The sequence below is a fragment of the Pelodiscus sinensis genome, chromosome 1, assembly GCF_052426305.1.
Source record: "Pelodiscus sinensis isolate ZL-2025 chromosome 1, ASM5242630v1, whole genome shotgun sequence".
Classification (NCBI taxonomy): Eukaryota; Metazoa; Chordata; order Testudines; family Trionychidae; genus Pelodiscus; species Pelodiscus sinensis.
Genome location: NC_143052.1, coordinates 65,770,360 through 65,797,127, shown reverse-complemented (window position 1 = coordinate 65,797,127; position 26,768 = coordinate 65,770,360). Strand labels below are relative to the sequence as shown.

The following is a 26,768-nucleotide window of genomic DNA, read 5'->3' as shown; positions in this document are numbered from 1 at the left end:
CTGTACAGCAGTGGTTTTCATCTGAGGTATGCATACCTTTGTGGGTACATATTGGTTCTCAGAGAACATCAACGCCTCTAGATATTTGCCTAGTTTTACAACAAGCTATATAAAAAGCACTGGCACAGTCAGTACAAACTAAAATTTCATGCAGCTTGTTTATACTGCTCTCTATTATATTCAATTTAGATTAATCAGCTAATCGAATAGTTGATGTAATTTGCATCTACTATTCGATTAGTCGATAAGGGCCCCTCTGCCATTGAAATGTAGCAACGCCACAGGGAGCATGGCGTGTGGCGGACTCAATTATCCCCCTCCAGCTCTTGTACGTTTCAAAAGCAGGGAGCGCGGGGAACAACCAGTCAATTCACTAGTCAACTGTTGGATAAGAATTTGCTTATTGAATAGTCGACTAGTCACTTATATCCCTCTACTATAGTGGGGTGCATCTACACTGCACCGTAACTCAAAATAAGATGTGCAGTTTGAGCTACGTAAATTACATTTGATACTATTTCAAAATAGCTTATTTCATCATTTGATGCTGTTTACACAACACCAAATTTCAAAATAAAGCACTACTTTGAAATGTCCCTTACTTCTTATAGAATGAGGTTTACAGGGACTTTGGAATAGCAAGCACAAAATAATAGGCTTGCTGTGAAGATGCAGGATAGCTATTTTGGGATACCCTGGTATCCTGAAATAGTGTTGCAGTGTAGATGTACCCTTACATGGTAAGACAATGCGTGTGCATATTAAGGATTTTAGAAAGTGGTTATTTTAATAATAGTGTAACCACTAAATTTCTTAGCAGTTACATGGTTACTTAATGCCCCCTGGGGGTGGGGCCAGAAGCCAGTTTGTTCCTGGCTCCACTCCTGGGGAGCCTTCTGCTACCCTGTGCTGCTGCTAGGGATGTTAAGAAGTAGATAATTTGCTAACTGTGTCGTCAATAGATTTTTTTTTTTTTTTTTTATCCACCACATGATTAGTCAATAAGGGAAAGCAACCTGACTCAGTCCCAGCTCATGGCAGGTCCAGGATCAAACCATGCACCATCTATGCCTTTAAAAGGCGGTAGGAGCAAGGCTGGTAGGCAGCCTGGGTCCTACTGCCTTTTAAATGCAGAGCCACACTGGTTTTGGTCCTGGACCCGGCACAATCCAGGCTGCCTGCCTGCCTGCCTGCCCACCCACCCAGCTCCTGCTACATTTTAAATGCAAAGCCACAGTGGGAGTAGTTCCCCTGCTGTGGCTCTGCATTTAAATGTGTATAGTCAGTAGCATTATTTATTATTCGACTATACTGTTACATCTCTAGCTGCTGACTCTGGTATAGAGACAGCAGCACAGCGTGGCAAGTGGAAGCCGGTCCACGAGGGGAAATTGGGCCCGCCGTGGATAGAGGCTGCTCTGCAGCAGCAGCCCCTGTCTGTGGGGGGCCCAAGCTCCCTGTGGACAAAGGCTGCTCTGGCAATCTTCCCCTCCATGTTCTTAATTGAAAACTCAGACTGGTTGGCTGGGACTGAGCCAGCCTGCCGGTCCAAGTTTTAAATGCATAGCAAGTGAGGGGAGGAGGGGTTGTTGTGGTTTACCAGGACCATTAACCAATAAGTAATCATTTATCAGTTAAATGGTTAGTCGACTAGCTACTAACATCCCTAGTACATATACTCCAATAGACGTGTATTCTGTGTAATTTACTTGTGCATACAAGCATGTTAATGAGACTGAAGTTGTCATGTGCATTTGCAATATAAAAATGGATAGATATTTTTAAATGAAGAGTTGATAGGAGCAAAAGTGGCCACACAAAATAGTAGAATTGAAAATGACTGGGATAAAACAAATTGCAACTTCTGCAAGGAATTTTGGATTTATATCTACAAATGCTTTTGGATTTACATCTACAAATAGCAATCCATCTCATGTGGGGTTTTTTTCCTTTGTGGAGAAACTATCAAGTATCCGTATGAAGCTGGCATAGTTGCAATGACATTGGAAGACAAAACTGGCATAGTTGCAATGACATTGGAAGACAAAACTTAGGGTAAGAGGCAAATCAGACTCCTGAAAGGGATACGCTAGTCTGGAAAAATTGAGAACCATTGATATAGGTTCTGATTTCAGCAGGATCTCTTAAGACCTTCCCACCTTGCAGGGTACTAGAACTTGGGTACCAAGCTGAATTCTGCAATAGTCCCTTTAGCCCAAGCCTGCATAAACCAGCCATGAGTTTAATTGCAGTTGTAGACATACCCTCCAAAAAAAGAATCAAATGCATATGCACACCACCATCTCATGTGCTTGCCTGCAGCCTCATGCCTCTGGCTGCATTACTGAAGTCCTCAACTCTTGTTTTAAAGACTTCCAGCTACAGAGATTTCACCCTTTACTCTAGTTCAGAGCAGCAAATGATCTGTGCCCTATGCTGCAGATGAAGGTGAAAAAAAACTTAGGGTCTCTGCCGATATTACCTGGAGGAAAATTCCTTCCAGACCTCAAAAATGGTGATTTATTAGACCCATAGTACATGAGCAAGACCCACTAGGTAGACACCTACACATGCGGCCCTGGCCTGGGAGCAGCCACCATGCAGCCCTGGCTGCAAGCTTTAGCCCTTCCCCAGGCTGTCTCCACTGGGACTGCTGCACCATGATCCCAGCCCCAGGAGTAGCCATCCACCATATGTTACCTCCCCAGAAGCAGTTAGGCAGCCATCACACAGCCCTGGCCCCAGCTCCAGTCCTGGAAACAGCAGAGAGCTGCCTGGTTCAGCACCCATACCCTACCAAGACCTCCACCACTAGCTTACCTTTTTCCACCCCCAGGAGGTAGGGCTGTAGGCATGCTGCTGTGTGGCTCTGCTAAAGAGGTGGGTGGGACTTAAATTCTTTCTGCACACACCATACAGGGAACTATACCCCTTCCCCGAAGCTCTTGCCCTGGACTCCTTTTCTATCCCTACTGTATTTCCTAAATAAAACCATATGATTTCTGAACAACGGTCTCTATTGCTTGTGTTGAAGGGAATGGGAACACACTGAATGCAGGGACACCTCACTGAGAGCAACATGCATGACTCTCAAATTGCTGTGTGGCCATTCATACAGCTGTTTTTCAAAGCCTCTCTGACTTGCAGTGCCCCTTGCTGTGCTTTCCTTATTGCCTTGGTGTCTGGCTGCTCATAATTACTGGATAAGGGCTGTGCCTTGACCCCCCTTCCCAACCTGCTATATAACTTTCCCCCTTACTTTCACATATTTTGTAGCACACAGCAGGTACCTCAACAATGGGAATGTTGCTTTTGCTGAGGTCTAACCTAGTCAGACAGGTGGCTCCATGGGAGCTGGTATGCACAGCCACCACACAACCTGGGCTCCCACCTTCCCCCACCACTGCCTCTGATACAGAAGCAGTAAGTGCTGCCTGCCCAGACTCATCAGTTAATTGTGTGCACGGTACATGTTCACATTCCTAGTTCCTAAAGAAGTGCATGTCCTGCACCTTTCCTGAGCATCCCATGTTGATTTTGGTGAAACGGCCCTTGTGATCCATGAGCTCCTTCCTTGGCTACTTGGACCATGACAGCTCCTATTCTGAGTTGCTTCTAAACTGACCAGTAGATGGCTGGCATTGCAAGCATCCACAGGACAATTGCCATTTGCTTCTCTAATGTCAGAACAGGTCTAATTCTGGTATTCTTGTGCTTCAGGCCCAGAGAAAACAGTTCACAAACTTTCATCAAAGTGGCCTTACATATGTGAAAGTTTTGCAGCTACTGCTGATCATCTCATAGCTGCATCACTGTTGTCCCACCAGTCTGCTTGTCTCTCAACCAGAACCAGTGTTTCACGGTGTTCAAAGGATCAAATGCTGGCAGCATTTGCCAGTCACTCATCTCAAGTTCTGTGCAGAAGAGTATGTTCATGGTTTCCCCAGATTCTTCCTTGTTCCAGCATACCCTGAATATACTCCAGATATACTCTACCATGGTTAATATGATTGCTGTAATGCTCTGATGCTCAATGGAATCTATGATGGGTTTTTGCAGATGCCATAATAGCATAAGATAAGCCGGAGAAAAAAGGGTGCAAAATGACTGTTTGCCATTATTTTCGAAGAGGGGAAGGAGGAGAAAGGTACATTATGGAACACTGATGACATGTATCTAGAACCAACCTCCCTGCACAGTTTTGGTCATAGTATGCACTGGGAGCATAATCCAGAATGCAAAGAGGTGCAAGAACTGTGGGATAGCTACCCATGGTGTATTGCTCTCAAAAACAACAGCAGCCAACCTACCAGGGATGTGCTATTTCAGACTGTGTCAAATACTTGCATACAGTGAGGACATGCAACTTTGACTTCACAAAATCGGGTGCTAAAAGATTGACCATAATAAATTCAACCTTCTCAGTGTAGACAAGGCCTCTATCTGGCTATTAACAACTGCAAGGCTGTCCCTACCAATATGCAAAATACGCAGCTATGTAGGGTACCATGAAATTTCGGGCACTAAAATACCCTAGCCAGCTGTGTGCTAAGGTATGGAATGTTATGGGGGCTACAGCCAGCAGGGCCATCTTTAGGAGAGTGCAGAGCCTGGACACCTTCACTCATTTCCCCAAACCTCCTCCCATACGTAACATAACCTAGAGAATCAGTGGACAGTTTGGTGCTGGCAACAAGGGTTGGGCCTGCCCCCATACTCACCAGCAGCAGCAAGAAGTGGGACAACTGATTCCTAGCCCACTCTGCTCCGCTCGCGCCCAGCCACATTTCTCTGCTTCCCATCATCGTTGAGTGTGGGGCAGGTCCAGCTTTTTTCCCAAACTCCCTCCCTCTGAGTTACGCAGCTGGGAGCCAAAAGAGTGGAGCAGGCTGGGGCCGGGTCACCCTGCTTCCCACTGCCACCAGTGAGTACAAGGTCAGGCCCTATCTCCGCTGCCTCCCTGCTCGCCTGCACTGCTCCTGCCTCTGCCTCTGCAGCCCCAGAACACCAGAACTGTTAGGGATGACCATGCAAACAATATCCATCCCACTGTGTTTGCATTCAGCCCCCAGCAAAATCCCTCCACTCACCTAACTCTGTATCTTACTGGCCTTGCACATAGCCTGCATTTCAGGCACTAACTCTTATTGTTTCAGCGATCTTACTAAAAAATGGAGCTTAAGTGCTACTCTTATCCTGAGTGAAGAACAACTATATCCCTCCCCAACTCCAGTAACATTTTTCCCAGTTTCCTTCATAATGTTATGTTTCCTTCTTTTTAAAAATTGCACTGAAAGTGTACATGAATGAGTGTAATGGTCAGATCTTGCTCTGAAGTCACACCGAGAAATTATATTTGCAGATGTATACATTCTATAAGTTTTGGTTTGGCCAGGTCTCCCATTCATTTTCCATAGAAGCCTGTGGAAGTATGCATGATCTGTGAAATGTTAAGATTAAGTACTCTAATTTGCCTTTTGAAGTAGCATTTTACTAGCTGTACAGAAGCAATTAAGCTTATGCATTAAGTTATCATATACATAAAGCTCTTAAATGACTAGCTAGTATGTTTGCATGATGGACTCTAATAAATAATGCAAAACAGTCAGCTGACTAACTCTGGAAGCCAAAGTTATATTAATCAAATACTTGTCATTGTACACTTGCATTATTCACTTTTATTTGTTCAGCAATATAGTAAAATATCTCTTATTTCACTAAATTATTCTCAAACCATAGAGTTGAATTTTGTAATAGCCAGAAGGAAAAGACTGTAAATTGTTGGTACCAACTGACCACAAATTTAATGTGTGGAAATCTTGAAAACTAATAGATTTCCACAGCACTGAATCAAGTGTTTATGCATTGTCCCTGACAAAAAGAAAGAAATCACTGTCTCTTCTAAACATGGGCCTAATTCTGCATGCTTAAAATTAGTAGTTTTTCTACTCACTAGAAAACTGCATACAAGCTCTTGATAGTATTGAAAGTATGAGATGCCATTTTTTAAAATGTACATGGTTTAATTCAAAAAATTTTACAATTACTTTAGTTTTAAAAATATGTACATTATTTAAATATAAAATTATTTCTAGAGAGGCAAGAAGTTGCTATCTTGTATCTGCTAATAGTTTTTGAAGTACTTCTCACTATTTGAATTTGAGAGAGTCACATTTTTTAAGGTAAATTTTGAACTTCTCTAGTCCGGCACCATTGATGTCCAGCATGATTTTAGTTGGCCATGTGTATGGCCAAGTTTCCCACAGTCCCATAAAGTTTGTTTACAGCCCCCGATCCTGGTTCTCATTATTCTGTGTCGTTACTTAGCTCTAATTGATCCCAAAATGTCTTCTAAGTGTTGAAAAGTCTCAGAGGGGTAGCTATGTTAGTCTGTAACTGGAAAAAACAAACAACGAATGGTCCTGAAGCACCTTAGAGACTAACAAAAAATATAGTGTCATGAGGTTTCATGGGCACAACCCACTTCTTAATCTGATAGCTGTTTCATCTGAATAAGTAGGTTGTGCCCACGAAAGCCCACAATGCCATCTACATTTTTTGTTAGTCTCCAAGGTGCTGCAGGGCTATTTGGCAAGTTTTTCTTAAGTGTTGGTAATGCTGCTAGACAATATGGACCTCTCGAGGTTCAGCAAATACTCTGGTTCAGCACAGTCAGATCCCCGGGGATGCCAAACTAGAGAGGTTCAACCTATACTTACTAGAAATATTTTTGTTAAAATTGGCTTAGTATGAAAAAATAATTGTATGTGATTCACTTAGATTTTTCTAACCAAAATAGAACTTGTGTTAAAACAAATGTGAAAGTCTCCAGTTACTAATATAATCATGCTGCATAGTAATTTTTTTGTCAGAGACTTACAAATCAGAAGACAGAATTTCAGGATGGCAAGTACTGGTAACAGCAAAATGGCATTTCCCATTGATACACACCAAAGCCATTAAGTTATCAGTATACTAATTCCCTTGTAACAGAAATAAACTGCAGCCTTGTGGTTACAATTATGTCTATTAGAAGTTTGGTGCTGCATTTGGCCAAAACAATTAAACAAAAAAGGATATCTGAAAAAGGTTTAAAATTATTTTTTAAACATAATTTTAGTAGCTATCCACTTACCTATTCTAAGTCCCAATACATTAAAGACCTGTTTTCTTGGGGCTGATACCCCTCCCCCAAAAGTTGATGGAATGTAAAGGGGCATTACAGCTTTGCAGCTGAATTTGAATGACCTCTCCTAGACTTGATGCTAATGTTTGGGGCCTGTCAAGTTTGTCCTATACTAGGCTGCATGGCTTAATGACAAGAGTCAATATAACTACCCTATCAGGGCTACGTGGCCTAGCAATGCGAGCTAATAGGGTTGAAGAGATTAGCAGCATAAGGTTGGGGGACTCAACCTTCCCTTTTCTACCAGGTCCCCAACACGGGGTCCTGGCAGTGGTGGGGTTGCCCACCACCAGGTTGATGGGAATCCTACCAAAACACATGGAACTAATCTCTGGTTCTACAACTAATGCCCCATGAAGTTTCTTTGGGTCACTTCTTAGCCATCTTCTGCAGTTTGCCATCTCACGGTTACCACAGTCTCTTCTCCCCTGTGGTATCAGGAGCCAGGGGTTCATGGGTCATCATAATCTTAACTAGCAACTACATCCTGGAGTGTCAGCAATCCTTCTATCACAGCCTGCAGCACACCTCCATTATCTCCAGGAGTCAGCCCAGATTGCTCGTTAATATCCTGGGTTCAGCTGGAGCATGCTCAGCAGAACCAGGGGCGATGGGGGAATGGCCAGGGGTAATTGGTGAGGAAAGACATAGGGATGGAGGGGAGGACACCAGCCACATAACCTCCCTCTATATGACTCTTCTCTGCACCACTCCTAACTCGGGGGAGGGTCAGAACACCACCACCTATGCCCCAAGCTCTGTCCCCACCCCACTTCTTCCCCCTGCTTCTCCTCCAAGCAACACAGACATAGACTAGCAGGGGCAGAAGCTTAAGAAATTATCCCCATTTCTTCCCCTTTTCTTGTCTGGGATCTGAGGAAGATGGGAATGGGGTTTCATGCAGCTTACTGCTGTTTAGGTAGTGCAGAGATGGGGGGCGGGAACCTATGGTTCGTGAGCCAGATCTTTCCCATTGTTTTATTTAGTGTCATCTCTCCCTAGTGCAGCGGGAAAGCCCTGAGCCGTCCCACGCCCTGCCCCCCAGGGTGAGTGGCCTGCAAATGTTTTTTTTTTCTGCAAATCAATGGCCAGTGACAGAAAAAAAGATTCCCCACCGATGGCTTTGGGATTCCAGAGAGCAGAACTCCTAAAGGGGAAGGAGTGGGAGAGATGAAGGAATACCAAGAACTTCCCTTTGTTTTTATACAGGCAGTCCCCGACTTACGCGGATCCGACTTATGTCGGATCCGCAGTTACGAACGGGGCTGCCCCAGAGTACACGGACTGCGGGACCTCGCGGTCCTGCCGCCCGTGTACTCTGGGGCTTTCACTGCGTCTCCCTGGTCTGCGAGCCCCCCCCCCCCCCGCCCTCTCCCCCCGCGGCTTTGCAAAGCCGCGGGGGGGCTCAGGCAGCGAGGCAGCCCAGGCGCGCCTGGGCTGCTCCGCTGCCGGCTTCCCCGCGACTCTGGCAAAGCCTCAGAAGCGCGGGAACCCGCCGCTGCTGCGGCTTCAGTCCCGGTGCCCCTGGTCTGCTGGAGACGGTCTCCAGCAGACCAGGGGCACCGGGAGCAGCTTACGAACGGGGCTCTCTCACCCCAGAGTTCACAGGCAGCAATCCGCCACCTCGACCTCCGGGGCAAGAAAGTCCCGTTCGTAAGTGCGGGGACTGCCTGTACACACTTCTATTCCCTACAACAAAGAAAAGACAATAAACTTTCTAAACTGCTCCACCCCACAGGCCACAACAGCAACTACCTCAACCCACTGGATAATATTGTTAACCTCTCCAGCTACAAACTCAACCCAGCAGAAAAGTCTGTCTTATTCAGGGGTCTTTCTTTCTGCCCCACCTCCCCCACAAACTGGATACAATTTTGTGGTGACCTAGAGGCTTTTTTCACCACCTCCGCCTCCAAGAATATTTCCAAACCACCAATGAACATCAATCTGATCTATCAGATCCCCCCTATCAACACCAAAGGAAAAATAATTCTATGTGGAACCCCCCCCCCCCCCCTGATGGTCGGAATTACAATCTGGATTTCTATATACAAAGCTTCCGCAACAACGCACAGACTGACATTATTCACAAGCGACAACAAGCGACACACAATCACAGCCGTGCTGAACACTATGCCATCCAGAGTCTCAAAAACAACCCAGGCGTTATAATCAAACCAGCTGACAAAGGGAGTGCAGTGGTCATTATAAATAAGGCCGACTATAACCAGGAAGCAACCAGACAACTCTCCAACACCACATTTTACAAACCTCTCTCCTCTGATCCCACCTCGGAATACCAAAAGAAATTACACTATCTCCTAAAAAGCCTCGGGAACAAATCCACACAGAAACACCTTCTGAACCCCGACCAGGATTGTTCTATCTGCTTCCCAAAATCCATAAACCTGACACCCCGAACGTCCCATCATCTCAGGTATCGGCACGCTCAATACTGGTTTATCTAGCTACGTAGACTCTCTTCCCAAACCCTACGCAACCAACACCCCCAGCTATCTCCAAGATACTACTGACTTCCGAAGGAAACTACAAAACATCGATAACCTCCCCGATAACACCATCCTTGCCACCATGGACGTAGAAGCTCTATACACCAACATCCCACATGAAGACGGATTACAAGCAATTAGAAACACTATCTCAGAGGACACCACTGCCAATCTGACAGCAGACCTATGTAACTTTGTTCTCACCCACAATTATTTCCAGTTTGAGAACAACTTTTACCTCCAGATCAGTGGCATAGCCATGGGTACATGCATGGCCCCACAGTATGCTAACATCGTTATGGCTGACTTAGAACGTTTCCTCAGCTCCCGTGCCCTTTTACCCCTTCTCTACTTATGCTACATTGATGACATCTTTATGATCTAGACACATGGCCAAGAAACACTGGAGACATTCCACAGAGCAGTGGTCCCCAACCATTAGAGGTTGCCAGGCGTCAGGGGGCGTGGCCATTCGCCCGCCGGGCGCCAGAGGGCAGGGACACTTGTGCGCCCGGGAGCGGGGGCCCCCCCATAGCCACGTGCTCGGGGCCGGTGACCCCTCCAAGCGCCACGCGCCCGGAGCCGGTGCGCCCCCCTCCCTCAAGCACCGCGCGCCCAGGGCTGGTGCCCCCTCCAAGGGCCGTGCGCCCGGGGCCGGTGCGTCCCCCCCTCCAAGTGCCTCAAACTAAATAGATTGAGTTTTTATATTGTTGGTATAATGCAGTGTTTCTGGTCTCTGATCATTCATGTAGCACTTTTCTGAACCCTTTCCAATTTCTCAATATATTTTATCAAGTGTGAACATAAAACTGGACACAGTAGTTCAATAACAGCCTCATTAATACTGTATGCCACCTCCCAGTTCCTACCTGATAGTCTTCATGCATCCAAGGATTGCATTTACCCTGTTAGCTACAACATCATTTTGGGAGCTCATGTTCTTTCTGCAATCCTCCGGCTGCTCACTATACATTTTCCAAATTGTAGAACAAACAAAGCAGAGATCCTACAAACAACCTCATTCACTACACAACCCTGATTAATTTTTTTAGCACAATCTATGTCCAAATCCTGTTGAAAAAATAGCATATTATAATGAAATTGAAGACTCTGTCATAATGCCATACATACAATGCAGAATGGAGGTTGTTACTCCTGGGAGAATTCTTCAGATGTGCAGAATTCATCAGTTCCTCATAGTTTAGTTTTTGTTTCTGCAGCATGAGCCTGCACAAGCCCTCCCCCGTCTCCCCCCCCCCCCCAAAAATAAATTTTACCTAAGTGCTGCAGTTCCAGTTTTGCCCACCAGAGGCTGCTGTGGTACTAGAACAGACAGCTGCATGAACACAGCCAGCTAATTTGGCACCAGAGCAGCACTTCTAGGATAGAGTATAGCTTCCGTGGCGGGGAGGGATTCTATGCATGGCCAGTGCTTCAGAATTCTCCCACGGTGCTGTTGGGGGTGTCTTGGACTGGGGCTCAAAATGGCTAGTGGGGGAGTGGAGATAAACTGTAGCATGGGCTCGGGAGCTGGTAAGGTGATGCTACAGTGACTCATGGGGATGGAGGAGGAGGCTGCAGGGACACATGAGTGTAGGGGCTATGAGGACAGTGTCAGATGCACCTGACTGAATGGGAGAGGCTTATGGTCAGTCAGGGTCTGAATGGGAAGGCTTCCCAATGCCTTAATAATCCCCCCCGCCCCAAAAAAAAAACCTCTTTTCCCACCTACACCTCCAGGCTCACTCCCAGGATCCATCTCTCTCCCTCTGCTCTTGTTACTCCTGACACCCAACTCCAAAGCCTTTGCACTGCTTTCGACGGGGGCAGGTCTGTATTGTAATGTAAATGAATTACTCAAAAGTTTGATATTAATATGACTAGTAAAGAATCTACTTGTCAAAAAATATGATCAGAATCTATTTTTCGTCTATATTGTTAGAGACATACTTTCTGATATATTTTGAAATAAATTACCAAAATAATTGAAACTGAATAGAGACATAAAAAATGAATAAAATATTAACTGTGTAACTAATCAAAATGTTATCATTTACACAGTTCACTGTGGAGCAGCAGGCCCAGCTCGGCTGGCGCACCGTCCATCTGTGGTGTGTTGAGTCTGGCCTGGCTGGAGTGGCATGACATGAGTGGAGGACTGCTCTTGCTCGGCCAGTTGTCCAATAACTGGATAATGGTAAGCATCACTCACTAAGGGTGACGCTTACCAGGAAACCAGTTACCCATTTAAATCCCTAAAACTGACATGATTCTATTGTGTTATTTTGGCAAAATAAAATAAGCAGAATTTTTAATTTTTTGGCACAGAATTCCCCCAGGTATAAGGTTGAATCTGCAACCTTAGATCTGATGTTTCCTAACTGCTGAATGCTTGACTTTCCAATGCGAATTTTCATTTGTTTTTAATTCCCTAGATTTTTTTTAAAAGGAAAAGGGTAATACATCTTATTATGTTCTGCTGTAATCAAATCCTTCCCCCAAACACATAATTGAGTAGGATTTGATTCCTACGTATTCAGCACAGCTGGCACAGGGAAAAAACTTATCCCAGGGAGAAGTGAGTTACTGGCACGAGGTGCTAGGTCTTGGACATGTATTTTGGAAATGCATGGTCCAAATCACTGTCTTCTTTCAGGCCCAAGAAAGTGGAGAGAATTCTTTCCTCATAAGGTGGCTTCAGAGAAGAGGATGGGATACTGGTACCATTTGCTGAATCTGTGGATAAGGTTATCACAGGAAGCCCAATCTCTAGTTCTCCCCCTCTACTTCCTGGAAAGGCTGTGTGGGCCTCTCAGAATGTTCATGCTCAGTTACTGTTGTGGCATGTTGCCAAAGTTTTGCTGACACTTGATAGAAGGAAAATGGCATTTCAGAAGAAATAGATGTGCTGTAATTCTTTTTTTAAAAAAAGCTCTAAGATCTTTTATAAGGGAAAGTATAAGGCAACAAACTTAGGAGTCCCTTAATGGTGCTGTTACATAAATTCTTTTTCTGAACAAGAGCTCAGTGTAGACTTTGAAGAAAAGTGGAGGTTTTTTTAATGCATGTACTTTGGAGAAAGCTGGTAAGAGATTGGCTTAATTTCTTTAACTGGAAGCAAATCATAGTGCAAAGTTGCTTCTTGGGAAGTTGGGATTTGGGCTGAGATTTCTGAACAGGAATCACCTGTGCATTGTTGAGGTCCTCCTCTGTTCAAGGATGGGCATAAATTGTGTAATAAATAAGTGCATTAAGGAAACACCCATACTTCACCTCACTGATTTCTCCTCCAAAAATGAAACCAACTTGCAAGGCCTGGAATAAGTTACTGCTCAGTTGAGACACAGCAGTACACTCACACAAAATACTCTGGGAACATATACATATGTAATTTCCATCTCAAGGACACACATCCATGCTCTCCTCTGACCCATGGCACTATAAATGGAAATAGCCAGTTTGTTGGGCAGCAGGACTTGCCTCCTCAAGTATGAACTTGTCTGAGAAGGTAGGTATGTCCAGCCACAGTGGACAAAGTCCTGCAGTCTTTACTTCATATAGAGTAAGGACTGAATAAAGAGGACAGAAGTTATGTGTCTGCTAGTCTGCAAGTAAACAGGTAGTGGGGTTAAGAGGACAGGCTAGGTATTCAAAGAAAGGAGGAAGGTGTAGTTCTATGCAAAAATACTTATTTGAAACAGCAATTTTGTGCAACTGGCAATGAAAGATTTGCATGGGCAATTACATGCTTTAACATGATCCAAAATCTGATTAGGCATAAGAAGTTTGCTTATGGGAAAAAAATTATGACAAATGTAAAACTAATCATATTTAAGATTTTCTGTATTTAAATTTTTTGTAGTCATAAAATGTATTTCCCTCCACTTCCTTTTCCCTATTCCCTTATGAATAAGAAGTGCTACCAAGGGTAACAATCCACTGCATACTAGGATAGCTCTCTACTAGCAGGAATTCAATCCTAGCACAGCTCCCCTTTACATCTGAGAAAGCAAAGAAAACTTTTACTGAAATACCCATTATTGACGTATATTTTGCATTTGGTTATATATGGAATTCTTATGTTTGTTTTTAAAAAATGTTGTAGGCAGATTGCTGATATTTACCCTCTGAAACTGGATTTACTGTTCCAGAATCCAAGAGCACATTAAACATACTCTCCGGTCCAGGGGGTAGGGATGTTAAATTTTGATTAATCAGCTAATCGAGTAGTCAGTGGAATTTGTCAATAAGGGGAGGGGCAGGGCACTCACTATCCCGGCTGCGCCTCTGCCTTTTAAATGTAGGAAGAGCTGTCTGTGGCTCATAGTACATTTAAAAGGGAGAGGTGGCAAACCGGGTTCCTGCTGCCACCCTGTCTTTTGAAATATAGCAAGAGTCCATTTCAAAGGCAGAGGCACAGCAGTTAAGAGTTGCAGCAAAAAGCAGTCTGTCTCCCCTGCTGCCCCTCCCCCCCCCCGCAGAAATGGTGCTGGGAGGAACCGGCTTTTAAGTTGGTTTCCTCCAGCACTGGCTCCTGCTCCCCCCCACCACTACCTCTGCTACAGCGGAAGCAAGGGGGGGGATTGTAAGCGACCAGTCAACTTGACTACCCAATAAGCCTATGTTTATCAGATAGTCAACTAGTTGCTTACATCCCTATCCAAAAGGTGGGCAATGATTTTTGATGGGGGAGGCCCACTCAAAGATTTTTGAAAGTGATCAAGAACTGCATTTTTCCATTATATTAATGGAGGAGGTGTGGGATCTGAGATGGAGGTTAGATGCAGAAGGGAGTTTTCAGTAAGGGAGTGGAGTGCAGAGTCTAGGAGGGAGTTGAGTGAGGGAGGTGGTTGTGACCTGAGGCAGAGGACTGGGGTGCAGGATCGGGGAGGAGGTATAGATGCAGGAAGGAGGGCAGAGGGATGGGGAGAAGGAGAGATTGGGTGTCAGAGGTAGGTTCTGGCTGGGAGACTTACCTGGATGATGCCCAGCTAGCATCCCAGCAGGTTTCGCAGGCAGGACCCCAGCCTGCAACAGCCCCGCCCTCACCCCAGCTGCAGGGACCATGTGGGTCTGTTAATAGCTGCACGCATGAGCAAAAGGGGTGCTTTGCACACTGCCTGGTCTTCAAACTGGCAGCTCCAATTGGCCAGAAGTCAGCCAATGGGATTATGTTAGTGGTAGGGGCCGTGTGCAAAGCCCCCTCTCCCCCGGTCTCACAGCTGAAGACAAACAGGGCCCCACAGCTGCTTTTCTAAGCAGTATGTGGGAAAGAGGGAGGGGCAGGGAGCCTGCCTGAGGCTCCATGATGTGTACACAGGACAGATCTGGCAGCTTAGTGGGACATATCAGGCCCCTAAGCCATATTTCACCCAACCCTGCTCTAGTCCTTGTGGATTATTAAAGTAATCAAAAGTGTCAGGAAACTATGGACAAAGGTTTGGGGGGGGAAAGGGGGGAAGGATAATGGATGTGCCCACAAAAATGCATACAACTCCATTATGGTGACAGGAACATGCATTTGGGGGTTGGTGTGTTTAAAGCAGTGTGATACTTGGTCAGAAAGGGTTAAGCATCCTGCAGGATAAATGACCCAAATTCGAGTTTAGGGGCATATTAGTAGTAAGGTTTTGTTTTTGTATGTTTACATACATTGATAGGTTAACAATGTGACCATCTATACTATATTCATCTCTTTGAAGCATCTAGCAAGTTACTTGTGAATGATAGGCGATTGTCTCACATTAATCCACATAGCTAATTACTGGTGATGTCTGGGAGTCTCCATGTTTGCCTATCATTCACTTAGGAATCAATGGTCAAGAGGCTGCTAGGAAACTGTACTAAAGACTCTTAGAATCTGATCCTTTTTATCTCAGATCTGTTTATGCTAAAAATCTCATCTTCCTGAATTTCTACCAGTTCACTCTAATACCAATACCAGAAAACAGAAGAAATTCTGATATAATTTTGAACAGGCAGGCTTAATCTACCTGCATATCAAAACTTCTAACCTCTCCCTTCAACTTGACTCATCATACTAGATGTGGAGACAAAAACAACAAAACAAAAAACAGGCAGAGACTTTTCAAATTCCCAACAATGAAAAAGCTACTACTATGTTAGTATTCAGTTTTAAAGATCAACTACAATCATTTAGAAAGAATAAATGGAGTAGGAAAACTGATAAACTACATTTGGTAAACCACAGTAACCTGAGATTTATTACAAAGTTACCATATAGTACTCAATGCAATTTTTAAAAAAGTTTGATCTCAAAGAATCACTCTTTAAAATAATAGAAAAATAAAAACTGCACATATTTCTGTAGTTTAAACACTAGACAGTTTTCACCTACAAATCTGGCCTCACAAGAATTTTTTTAAATGAAATTCATGGATGAAACTATGTAGTCCCCTCTATGAGATTTGAGGGAATATTTTAACATTTGTTCCATGATCCAAGTCCCTTTATTTACATTAGTCCATCAAATTGGTACTTGTTAGATATCTTTGGACTGGTCATCTTCTTCAAGTTTCCTGATTTCACTCTTTAAACAGTTAATAGTCTCACGGCTTGCTTTTAATCTCTCTTTAAGCTCAGCAATCTCAAAACTGGTTTTCTTTTTGGCAGCTTCCAGCTTTTCCCTGGTTTTCACTTCAAGATCTGCAACTGGGACAGTGACAAAGAAAAAAAAATCTTAGTGCACTAAAAAACTGCAATTACTCAATATAATATTCAAAATGTCAAGGCAGATGACAGCTGGCAGAACCTGTTTTCACAGAACCTTCACTATTGGTAATATACGGGCCCTAAAAGAATCCAGGGCTTTCATAACCCATTTTGGAATTTGCATGGCTGGATATTGGGCTCTTACTGCCTTCTAAGTTATTCTACATGTCTCTGAGATACAGGGGCACAGAATCTGTCTTTACAAGTGTCCTTCAGAAACCGCAATACTGAAATCCCCTGAAATCCAGATCTTTAGCTTATGCACAAAAAACACTGGTAGAACTTACTTTCCCCACTTCTCTCTTTTTTGGACTGGTGGGGCAATCGAAATCTGAATAGAACACTGGATCTCCACTCCATCGCAAACACATCACCCTCTCCTATTTGTGGACTATTAAACAGCTTGTACCCCCAAGAAAGTTCTACTCTATCTGCTTCTACAAGTATTTGTGAGAAATGCAAATAAGGAAACATCTCTAATACTTGGTCTGTACAGCAATAAATCACTCATATGCATGCCTAGTAGAAACAAGTGATCATTTTTTTAGTTAAAGTGTCAAAATCCGACATGCTCAAAAGTAAAATAAAAAAACATTTTCTATTATCCAACTAAGCAGGGATGGAAGGTATCAAGCAGGGGAAGGCATTGCCTTCCCAAACCACCAGGAATGCGCTCACCCTCGTTCCACCCCCTGAATGCCTACTGTAAATAAATAATCCTCACTACTCTTGTGAGATAATTTTATCTTATGTATGGTGGAAATAAAGTCTTAATAAGTTTCCTCTTCTGTAAAATACCTAAGGCAGGAAAGTTAAAATACCACTAGAAGGGGAATGCTGATATTAGAATCCAGCATTTTCTGATTTTCAGTTTTATGTACTCTCTCAAAAGTATCTGAAATGTAATTTGCTGTCAATTTTTAAAAGACAGACAGGAGAACAGAATCAAAGTGTTAGTGGCCTGGAGAGATCAGAGCAGTAGAGTTGTAGACAGTAAGATGAGATTTTGACTTATATGCTCTGTGTATGGGAAGGAAATAGGAAATCAGAGTCAAAATCTGAAGGAGACAATAGAAGACAAATAGCTGTATTAATATTGTCTAGCATAGTTTATTTTCACTTTAGCTCCATAATACTCTCAACCACTTGCTTCATGTAAAGTAAGCATTGTAGGCTGTAAAGGAAACAAAAAATTAGGAAAGAGACTGGATAGGGAAGTCACTCATGAAGGTTTGTTCTCTTAAAGTGCTCAGAGCATGAAAGTTTAAGAACTTTATTTAGAAAATAAGTAATGGTAATTATCAGGGCTCGACAAATAGTACAATCTACTCGCCTATGGCGAGTAGATTGTAACCTGGAAGAGCCGGGTTCGGGCAATCTGCGCATGCAGTTCGGCGAGTCCTGGTGATTATTCACTCCATCCAAAAACAGCTGCTGGCGTCTGATGAATGGGTAAGTATTACAATATTTAATGTTACTATTTCAAGTTTCATCTGAGTTCAGTTAATATCTCATTTATATGAAGGAGGGATGTTCACACCTCAACTCTATTGGCAACTTAATTCCTTGTGTTACTCTCTTGACTTTACAGGAATTACATGAAGGATTCAATTTCTATCAGCCCCCATACAGAATTTATCAGAAGTAAATAATCATGAAAAAAGGGCAAATCTGAAATCTTTAGATCTTAAAAATTAGTATATTACTCGCATTAATAAATAAGTCTCTAGATATGCAGCGATGTTTTAAAAAAAAAAAAAAAAAACAGCTTTTCCCACATAGAAATTTCACTTTACAGCAGCAGAAAAGGACAATTAAAAATGATTAACAGTTAATCTTAACTTCTAAAACTCACGTGTAACATTAGAATTGTTATTTGGCACTTACACTCTGTTTCATGCTTATAAGCTCCCAGCGTTAGCTGACGAGATGTTGTCAAAAGCTGCTGCATCATAGCAGTAGGATCTTGAAATATCTAATAGAGGAGAAAAATACACAGCTGTCATCAATCCCACTATTTAAAAACAAAACCTTTAACATGTTTTCTTTTCTTACCATCTCATCATAAAACTCAGAAACTACAGTTTTCTTTCCCAGTATTGCATTGGTGTCAGACTGAAACAGCTTCAGCAAATGATACAAAGTTACCTGTGCAAGGAAAACAGACCGAAATAAATAAAATATAATATGACCACTCTGATGGGAAAAAAAAACCAAGTGATACACTAGAATGGAATTAAACATGCAGTGCTCTTTTTTCTGCGCACGAATATAGGATTTTTAAAAATCTGTAAGAATACAAGAACTTAACCTGTCTTCTGATATTGTTTAAGCTTTGACAGAATAATTGAAGTTAGTATTAACTGTTAAAACTACTTAAGCATCCTGAAGGCAAGTGATTAGCTGGATTTGGAAAGGATCTAGGAAAATAGAATGTAAGATTAACTAAGTTTGATCTACAGTAATTATCTTCCGCACAGCAACATCACATGTAGACATAATTATAGCATAACAGCAGTAAGTCAAAGCACCATACAGCACTTTACAGCATGATATAGACATGTCTACAAAGGATGTTGCAGCACAGCTAGCTAATATGCTATAGTTTCACATGCTAGCTTACTGTACTCTAGCTTACCACACAGACAAGCCCTGAACACAAAAAAAGATCATGCGATTAATGTAGAACTCTATGCATACTAATGCCTACCAAATCACAGTTAGGAAGTGCTTCTCAATCCTGACCTACATTACCCCTTCTCATGGTAAAAGGGAAGAGGACCTCATAACAAGATCTTAATTAAGTTCTCCTTTAAAAATTTCTTTTCTAATGGCCTAGTCGGTTACCTGTCACCTCCCACAGAACAGGTTGTGAGCATATCTATATACCTTTGGCAAGGGTTATCCATGTGGAGAGAACAAGGAGTTGATTGAAATGATGTGAGTGCCATTAGCTAAGATCTTTGAAGAGTCATTGAAGACAGGCGAGAGAGTCCAGAAGATTGGAAAAAGGCAAATAAGGACAACCCAGGATACAACAGACAAGTCATCTTAACTTGTGTTTCAAGAAAGATAACGTAGCAAATAATTAAGGAATCTATTTGCAAACATCTAGAGGATAAGGTGATAAGTAACAACATGGACGTGCAAAGAATACATCATGTCAAACCAACCTAATAGCTTTCTTTTATCAGATAACAAGACTTGTGGATAAGGGAGAAGCAGCAGATGTGGAATATCTAGACTTTAGTAAAGCATTTGATACAGTCATGCACGACCTTCTCATTAATAAACAACAGAAATACAAGTTAGATAGGGATACTATAAGACAAGCGCATAACTGGATGGATTCTCAGAAAATAGTTATCAATGGTTCACAGTCATGCTATAAGGACACAATAAGTGGGGTTTCACAAGGATAAATTTTGGGACCGGTTCTGTTCAGTATATTTATGCTAGTAAACTGCTGATGGAGAGTATACTTAAAGTTTGCAGATGATACTAAACTAGGAAGGGGGTTGCAAGTGCTTTGGAGGCTAGGGTCATAACTCAAAATTATCTGGATAAACTGGAGAAATCATCTGAGGTAAATAGGATGAAATTCAACAAGGACAAATGCAAATTACTCCACTTAGGGAGGAACAATCTCTTTCACATACACAAAATGGGAAATAACCATTTAGGAACGAGTACTGCAGAAAGAGATCTAGGAGTCATAGTGGACCACAAGCTGAACATGAGTCCACTGTGACAATGGTGGGGGGGGGGGGTGAGAAGCAAGTCTCATTCTGGGATGTAATATCAAGAAGTAATTCTTCCACTCTGTGCTGATTAGGCCTCAATTGTGTCCAGTTCTGGGCACCATATTTCAGGGAAAGATGGAGAATTGGAGACGGTCCAGAGAAAAGCAATCGACAATGATTAAAGTTTTAAAAAACATGACCTATGAGGGAACAATAAAAGAATTAGGTTTGCTTGATCTGGAAAAAAAGACTGAGGGGGGACATGATCACAGCTTTCAAGTACTTAAAAGGCTGTTAAAATGAAGAGGGAGGAAAAAAAAGCTCTCAAAAGGTAAAGGGAGAAAAGATATCCTATCATCAGAATGTAAGGTAAGCAGCAATGGGCTTAAATTACAGTGAGAAGTTTAGGTTAGAATTTAGGATAAACTTCCTGTCACGGTAGCTAAGCACTGGAATATATTGGTTATAGAAGTTGTACAATCTTCATCATTGGAGATTTTTAAGAACAGATGAGAAAAGCACCTGTTAAGGATGATTAAGATGGGCTTGATCCTGCTAAAAGTGCAAGGTTGGATGGATGACCTTTTGAGGTTCCTTCCAATTCTACTGATTCACAATGGCAGTGGCTCTAACCAACAAATCCCAACAACTCTGTCCCTTTCACTCCTTCCCTTAAGCAAATCTGTTAAGTACCATAGAGATGGCCGATTCCTGCTTCCAATTGGCAGCGTACATAATGTGGGACAGGGAAGGAAGAGAAAGACAATCCAGGTCATCTACTTTGATCTTAGTACTCCTAAAGACATTAGCCCACGTTTCAGCATGTTTATCTCTACTACCAGCTTTTAGTGACAGGGCTAAAAAGCCACTGTTTGTCAGCTCTCCTGTGGACCAAAAAAAGCCAAGAAAACCAAAACAAACAAACAAAAAAACAACCCACCCCCATGCTTTCACCCCTAATGAGTTAGCTTTGTCAGCAGGAGAGTGCTCCTGCATGTGTTCACCCTGGCATTTGTTGTCAAACATTTGTCTTTTGGGGGCAGGATAGTGGTGGTGTTTTAAACCACTCTGAAAGACAAAAATGTCCTCCTTTTGTTACCAGCATAGACAGTCTTAGTAGTAGAACTTTTTCTGGTCAGATGCATCCCATGTCCAAGTTTTATAAATGCATAGTACACTACACATAAAAGTTAGTTAAAAGCCAAAAATATATACTTACAGGTCTTTCATTGGGATCAATAAAAAATATTTTAATGATGATTTCAAATTCACCCCAACCTGTTTCAGTGATTTCATATGGTGGTTTAGTAACAACTGCAGGGGGGGAAAAAACACACAGTGGCAGGAACACCGATGACTTAGCTTCCACATAATGAGAATATATGTGCAAGCCATAAAAACAAAAAACAAGCTTACCTCTTAAAGGATTACCATAGCTTTCATGTAATTTAAATTGAATTTTCTTCACATAAGCAGACATATCCTAAAATATAAACAATGTAGCCAATTATTTCCAAATATTAAAAACACACTGCACAGTCTCTCTCCTTATTTCTTTGCCTCCACCTACCTATCATGTTAGTTAAATGTTTACCTCATTAGTAATCTGCCAAAAGCAGACTCAGTACTAAAAAAAGCCCCATCATCTTTTGCTACATCTTGGATATCAATCTAATTTCTCCCCTGTAAGATCCTTGCAGCAACCGATTTTTTTCTACCTACCAGTCTATACAATTCACTTTTTATTCAACACTTACGTACACTTTTTTCCCCAATGGCAACTCTACATTTGTACATATTATCGCTACTGTATTATACGACAGATGAATAAGTTATTCTAGTTGTGCCTCTATTTTCTTCTTACACTGATACAGTGCTTAAGACCTTTGGTGGCACGTCTCCAATGACATTGTCATTATAATGTTTGCTACATTTTATCAGGTGAAGCCCCAATCTTGCAATTGTGCATGTGCTTAGGCATGCAGTCACTGTGATTACGAACATACTGAAATATGTTAAATATGAGTGTGTTTGCAGGATTGAGGCCTACAGAAAGCCAAGTAATTAATGGTAAACATTGTAGTTCAGTTTCGCATCTTTTGGTCGATCAGCAATTTTTGTCTACCTCATTTCTGTAAGGCTTTACATAAACGGTCCACTGATGCGTGTGTCCATCTTCCTCTCTCTTCTTTCCAAAGTATCGTGCAACATTTCCATAAACTATAGGTTTCACAATAGTAACACCCTTTAAAAAAGAAAAAAATATCAGCATCTCAGAAGCCATTGGAAACCAATCATGTTGAGAAACAACATGATATACAACAGCTGTTATTTTTACTTCAATCTAAGGTATTCTACTACCATTTATATTCACTTTTGTTAAACTGGTATTTTTTCCATCGTGAAATCGGTGATTCTCCATCTGCTAGAGAAATTAAAGTTTCAGATCTGCACAGTTTCCCAGTGTTGAAGCTAGCGGTGGTAGAGGGGGGGGCAAAAATGAGGAGGGTGAAAATGTAGTTTCCTCCAGCCCAGCAGTTATGAAGAGTTTGAAACCTGCTGAACCAATCCGGTTGCTACTCGAGGGACGCCAAACGTCAGAGGAAGCAGGGCGCCCGAGTTACCCTCCAGCTGAAGCCGCCGGGCACTACAGAGCCCTGTCCCCGCTGAGCAGGCCTGGCGGGGCTGCTCCCGCCGGAGCTGCTCTGGGGTGGCAACAGGGCACCCGGGTGCCCGGCAGGAGCAAGCGCCTGAGGCGGGCTCCAGGCCCACGCGCTCAGAGAGCCGCTGCCCGCGGCCCCGTCGAGGCTCACCCCGGCGCTAGCCGGGCCCGCGTGGCTGCTGCGCTGGCCCTTGGGGAGCGCGCTGTGGAGAGGTGAACGCGCCAGGGCCGCCGGCGGGCGGGGAGCGCGGTCAGGGCGGAGCTACGCAGGCCCCCGCCGGCCGAGCGCGCCCGCGGCGGAGTAAGGAACCCGCCCCCGGGCCCCGTCCCGCCCCGCCCCCGGCGGCACCTTCACTCTGCCCCCGGAGTCAGGCCCGAACTCAGCCATTCTCTTGAACATATTGCAGCGCGGGCAACCGCCCGGGGCCGCGCCGGCCGCTCGCGCTCAGCCCCCGGCGCCGCGGCAGCGAGGCCAGGCCCACGCGCAGCTCCGGCCGGCTCCCCCCAGAGCGGGCGAGTGGGGGGCGGGGAGGGTTGCCCGCCGGACCCCGTTTCCGGGTGACGCTGCTACGTCACCAGGCCGGCCACCGTGCAGCGCGAGGTCAGCCCGGCTTCCCCAGAGCAAGAAGTCACGGGGCCATGACGTCATGTCGCCTCACCCACTGGGAGGGGGGTGCCGAGTGGCACCGAACCAGGCTGTCAGGCCTGTGCCTGAGGAGCCACTTCAAGCCGGGGGCACTGCAGCCCCCCTCTCCCGCGCTACTAGGTCCAGCACCTGTGGGGCCGTGCAGCAAGGGGGCAGTGGAAGAGGCTGGAGATGGGAGGGGGGAGAGCAGGGGAGTGAGTGCTTGGAGGCCACACGCTGATGAGGGGTAATTTGGCCATTGGTGTCTGGTTTTAAACCGCACGATGCTGGTGGGGGTGGCTTGCCCTGCCCTATCTGGGTGTGTTGTCCCTGGAGGATGCCGTTTTGAAGAGCACAGCACTTAGGGTTGCCAGGTGTCTGGTTTTGAACCAAGCAGTTCGGTATTTGAGGGTTCTGTCTGGGAAAAAAATTAAGAAAATACGGGACACATAAAATGTCCCGTATTTTCTAATTAGGTACATTTTATTATTATTCGGAGTATCAGAACGTAGTTGGTACTGCCTGGCTGGTACACACGCACATGCTGCGTAAGCGTGTCTACCAGCCAAGCAGTACAAAACAATGCAAGGAGGAGGGTGGGAGGGAATCCCCGGGGCCAGACTTGCTCGTGCTTCACCAGGACCGTGTACAGGACAGGCAGTGCTCCCGGATCTGCATGCGCCTGGGTCAATCCCACTCTTCGCCAGCCAATTCTCTCCCCCGGCTCCCAGCCCCGCTCGCCCCGCATCCCTCCCGGCCAGCCCCACTTCCAATCTGCTGGTCCACTCCCTTCCCCCCCCCCCGCACCCAATCTCCCCTAGCTAGCCCTGCTTCCCGCCAGTCGATTCTCACCTTCTCTTCTCCTCCTGATCTCCTCCGGCCAGCTCTGTTCCCCCCAAGCTCCTCCTGGCCAGACCTGCTTCCCGCCAGCCACTCCCCTCCCGCCCCGATCCGCCCCAGCCAGCCCTGCTGCTCCTGACCCCCCTCCTTCCACTAGCCCTGCTTCCCGCCAGCCAGTTCTGGCCCCCACACATCCTCCTGGCCAGCCCTGCTCCCCTCCTGGCCGGTGTGTGTCCCCCCTTCCCCATCTGAAACCAAGTGTGTCCAGTATTTTTTTTAAGCCACCTGGTAACCCTAACACCACTCTGTCTTTCCAGGTCGCAGAGTGGAGTATGGTTTTCAAAGTGGCATCTGGACAGTATGCTGCATGTTCCCTGAAGTACCAGACAGTACTATTTGCTGGGAATGCATAAGTGGCCATTCTATGGGTAGTGCAAGCTGTAGAAAATAAATCACCAGGATAGGATTGACTTAGGTACCCATGGTGCTGTTTCCCACTACCCCAAATTTGGAGGTACTCATTTGTGCTGGGTAGAGACATCGCCAAGATGAAGATCCCAATGGATATCTTCACTCTTGTGCCACAATGAAATTTTCTATAATAAGGACAAAGATCACCTGTGCTTGAGACAGAGCTTTCTCAGAAATTGGGCCAAGACTGCAGTATATTCCCCCAGATATTAAGGACCAAAATAAACCTCGCCACTTTTGGCTCTAACCCATGGTCTACTCTAGGGCAGTGTTTCTCAACTTTTTTAAAAATAAAGTACCCCCCTTTTCAAAAAAAATATAAATGCCCCCAGTACAGTAAAACTCCAATAGTCCGGCATCCAATAGTCCAGCACTCCTGATAGTTCGACATCAAAATGGCAAGAGCCTAGTGAGTGAGCTTCGGCAAAAAATGAGTTACAAAGTAACAGTGGCAGCAGCTGAACTGAGCAAAAAGGGTAAAAAAAGGCTTAAAAACACTAAAACATTATAGTATACTGTATACAGTATGTACAATAAAAAGGGTTAAGAACACTTTATATACAGTATATAATGTATAAAGTGTATATATATAACCATCTTATAGTACCTCCTGATAGTCCGGGATATTTGATAATCCGGCACCACCTAGGTCCCATAGGTTCCGGATTATCGGAAGTCTACTGTACCTACAGTTTTCAGACACGTGAATTTTTTTTCTACAATTGCAACACATTTGTTTGAACAACTTAATTGTAGCCAGGCAGGTGATGAAATGTTTGGGTGTAAAAAGTACAAAAATAATAAAGTGTTGTAAAACTTAAAACAAAAATTCAATATTCTCCAAATTTCAGTTGTGTTGATGTACCCCTCCCAGACATCTCTCGAGTACCCCAAGAGTACTTGTACCACTGGTTGAGAAACACTGCTCTAGGGGATAATTTCAAATTAAGATATGCAACTTCAGCTATGCTAATTGCATAGATGAAGTCGAAGTATCTTAACTTGAATTTTGGTGCCGTCCACACTGTAGGAAGTCAAAGGGAGCACACTCGCCTTTCAACTTCCCTTATTCCTCATAGAAGCAGGACTACCAGCATCGATGGGAGCACCCTTTCAGTTTGAATTAGCATGTCTTGTCTAGACCTGCTAATTTCAACCCTAGATGGTGGACTGCGGCTGCTTCGATCTTATCTGTATTGTAGAAATGGCCTAAGTGGAAAGTTCATTTTCACCTACCTTCTGTGACATACACAGATAATTATGGGGATTCATGTTTGTACATTTTTAAAAATCAGCAGCAAAATAGTTGTCGTGCACATTTCTACACCTGTGAGGAGGATGAGGGAGCCAACATCATATGTTAGTAATGTTGCTTAGTTAATGGTGCTTAGGGATAATATGGTGATGAGTGCAAATTGAGAACCTATTTAGAATAAAACAGACATGACCACGAAATAAACGAAGTGTTTGTTTAGATAATATAAGATAGGCTGCTTTGTAAGGCTATTCAGAATATAAAAATTACAAACAGTGTCACACTAGATGATCCTTAAAAACCTTTTTATTTTATCTGTAGCATATTAAAAGCTCCTTATTTGATACATCTCACAAGCCATCAGCCAACAAATAAGAGATGTTCAGTGAGTTTTTGCTCAGAAATGCAGGAGAGTAACAGGACCAAAATAATTAGGGAGCATCATGTTGCAGCACCCTAGTACTTGATGATGCAATGACACCAGACTTTAGCTACCATTACAGATAGACAAGGGAGGAGGGAGGAGATATATTTTATTGGACTTATGGTTGGTGAAAGTTCTTTTTCAGGTTACCTATATTGCCCACATATACAGAGAAGCAGGAGTTAGACTCCAATGATCTTTTGTTAATAGAAGGCAAATCTATTAAGAGTCTAATTAGAAGTACATAGTGTCATTGAGGTAGCCATTTTAGTCTGTATCTGCAAAAACAATTAGGCATCCTGTGGCACTTTAAAGACTAG

The 26,768-nt window shown here is 43.8% G+C and overlaps 1 protein-coding gene across 3 annotated transcripts; it reads right to left on the bottom strand.

Moving 5' to 3' along the window:
- Positions 1-15,888: 15,888 nt before the first annotated feature.
- Positions 15,889-23,456, bottom strand: YEATS4 (YEATS domain containing 4). 3 transcript variants are annotated; one of them, XM_075931618.2, is made up of 7 exons: positions 23,183-23,456; positions 22,297-22,416; positions 21,588-21,654; positions 21,391-21,485; positions 18,484-18,576; positions 18,316-18,403; positions 15,889-16,368 (listed from the first exon to the last, which is right to left on the bottom strand). In XM_075931618.2, the coding sequence occupies exons 1-7, from the start codon at positions 23,231-23,233 to the stop codon at positions 16,199-16,201; spliced, it is 684 nt and encodes a 227-aa protein (XP_075787733.1). In that variant the 5' UTR covers positions 23,234-23,456; the 3' UTR covers positions 15,889-16,198. The 3 variants fall into 3 exon arrangements, with proteins under 3 accessions (XP_075787733.1, XP_006121639.1, XP_006121638.1); XM_006121577.5 differs by lacking the exon at positions 23,183-23,456 and adding an exon at positions 22,533-22,978; XM_006121576.5 differs by lacking the exon at positions 23,183-23,456 and adding an exon at positions 22,546-22,978.
- Between the last annotated feature and the right edge of the window lie 3,312 nt (positions 23,457-26,768).

Excerpts from the sequence above, each read along its gene's own strand:
- YEATS4 (XM_075931618.2), bottom strand. The coding sequence starts at position 23,233 with ATGTTCAAGAGAATGGCTGAGTTCGGGCCTGACTCCGGGGGCAGAGTG. Across the intron at positions 22,417-23,182 it reads ACTCCGGGGGCAGAGTGAAG|GGTGTTACTATTGTGAAACC; the intron begins GTGCCGCCGGGG and ends TCTTTTTTAAAG. Across the intron at positions 18,577-21,390 it reads TTGATCCCAATGAAAGACCT|GTAACTTTGTATCATTTGCT; the intron begins GTAAGTATATAT and ends TTCCTTGCACAG.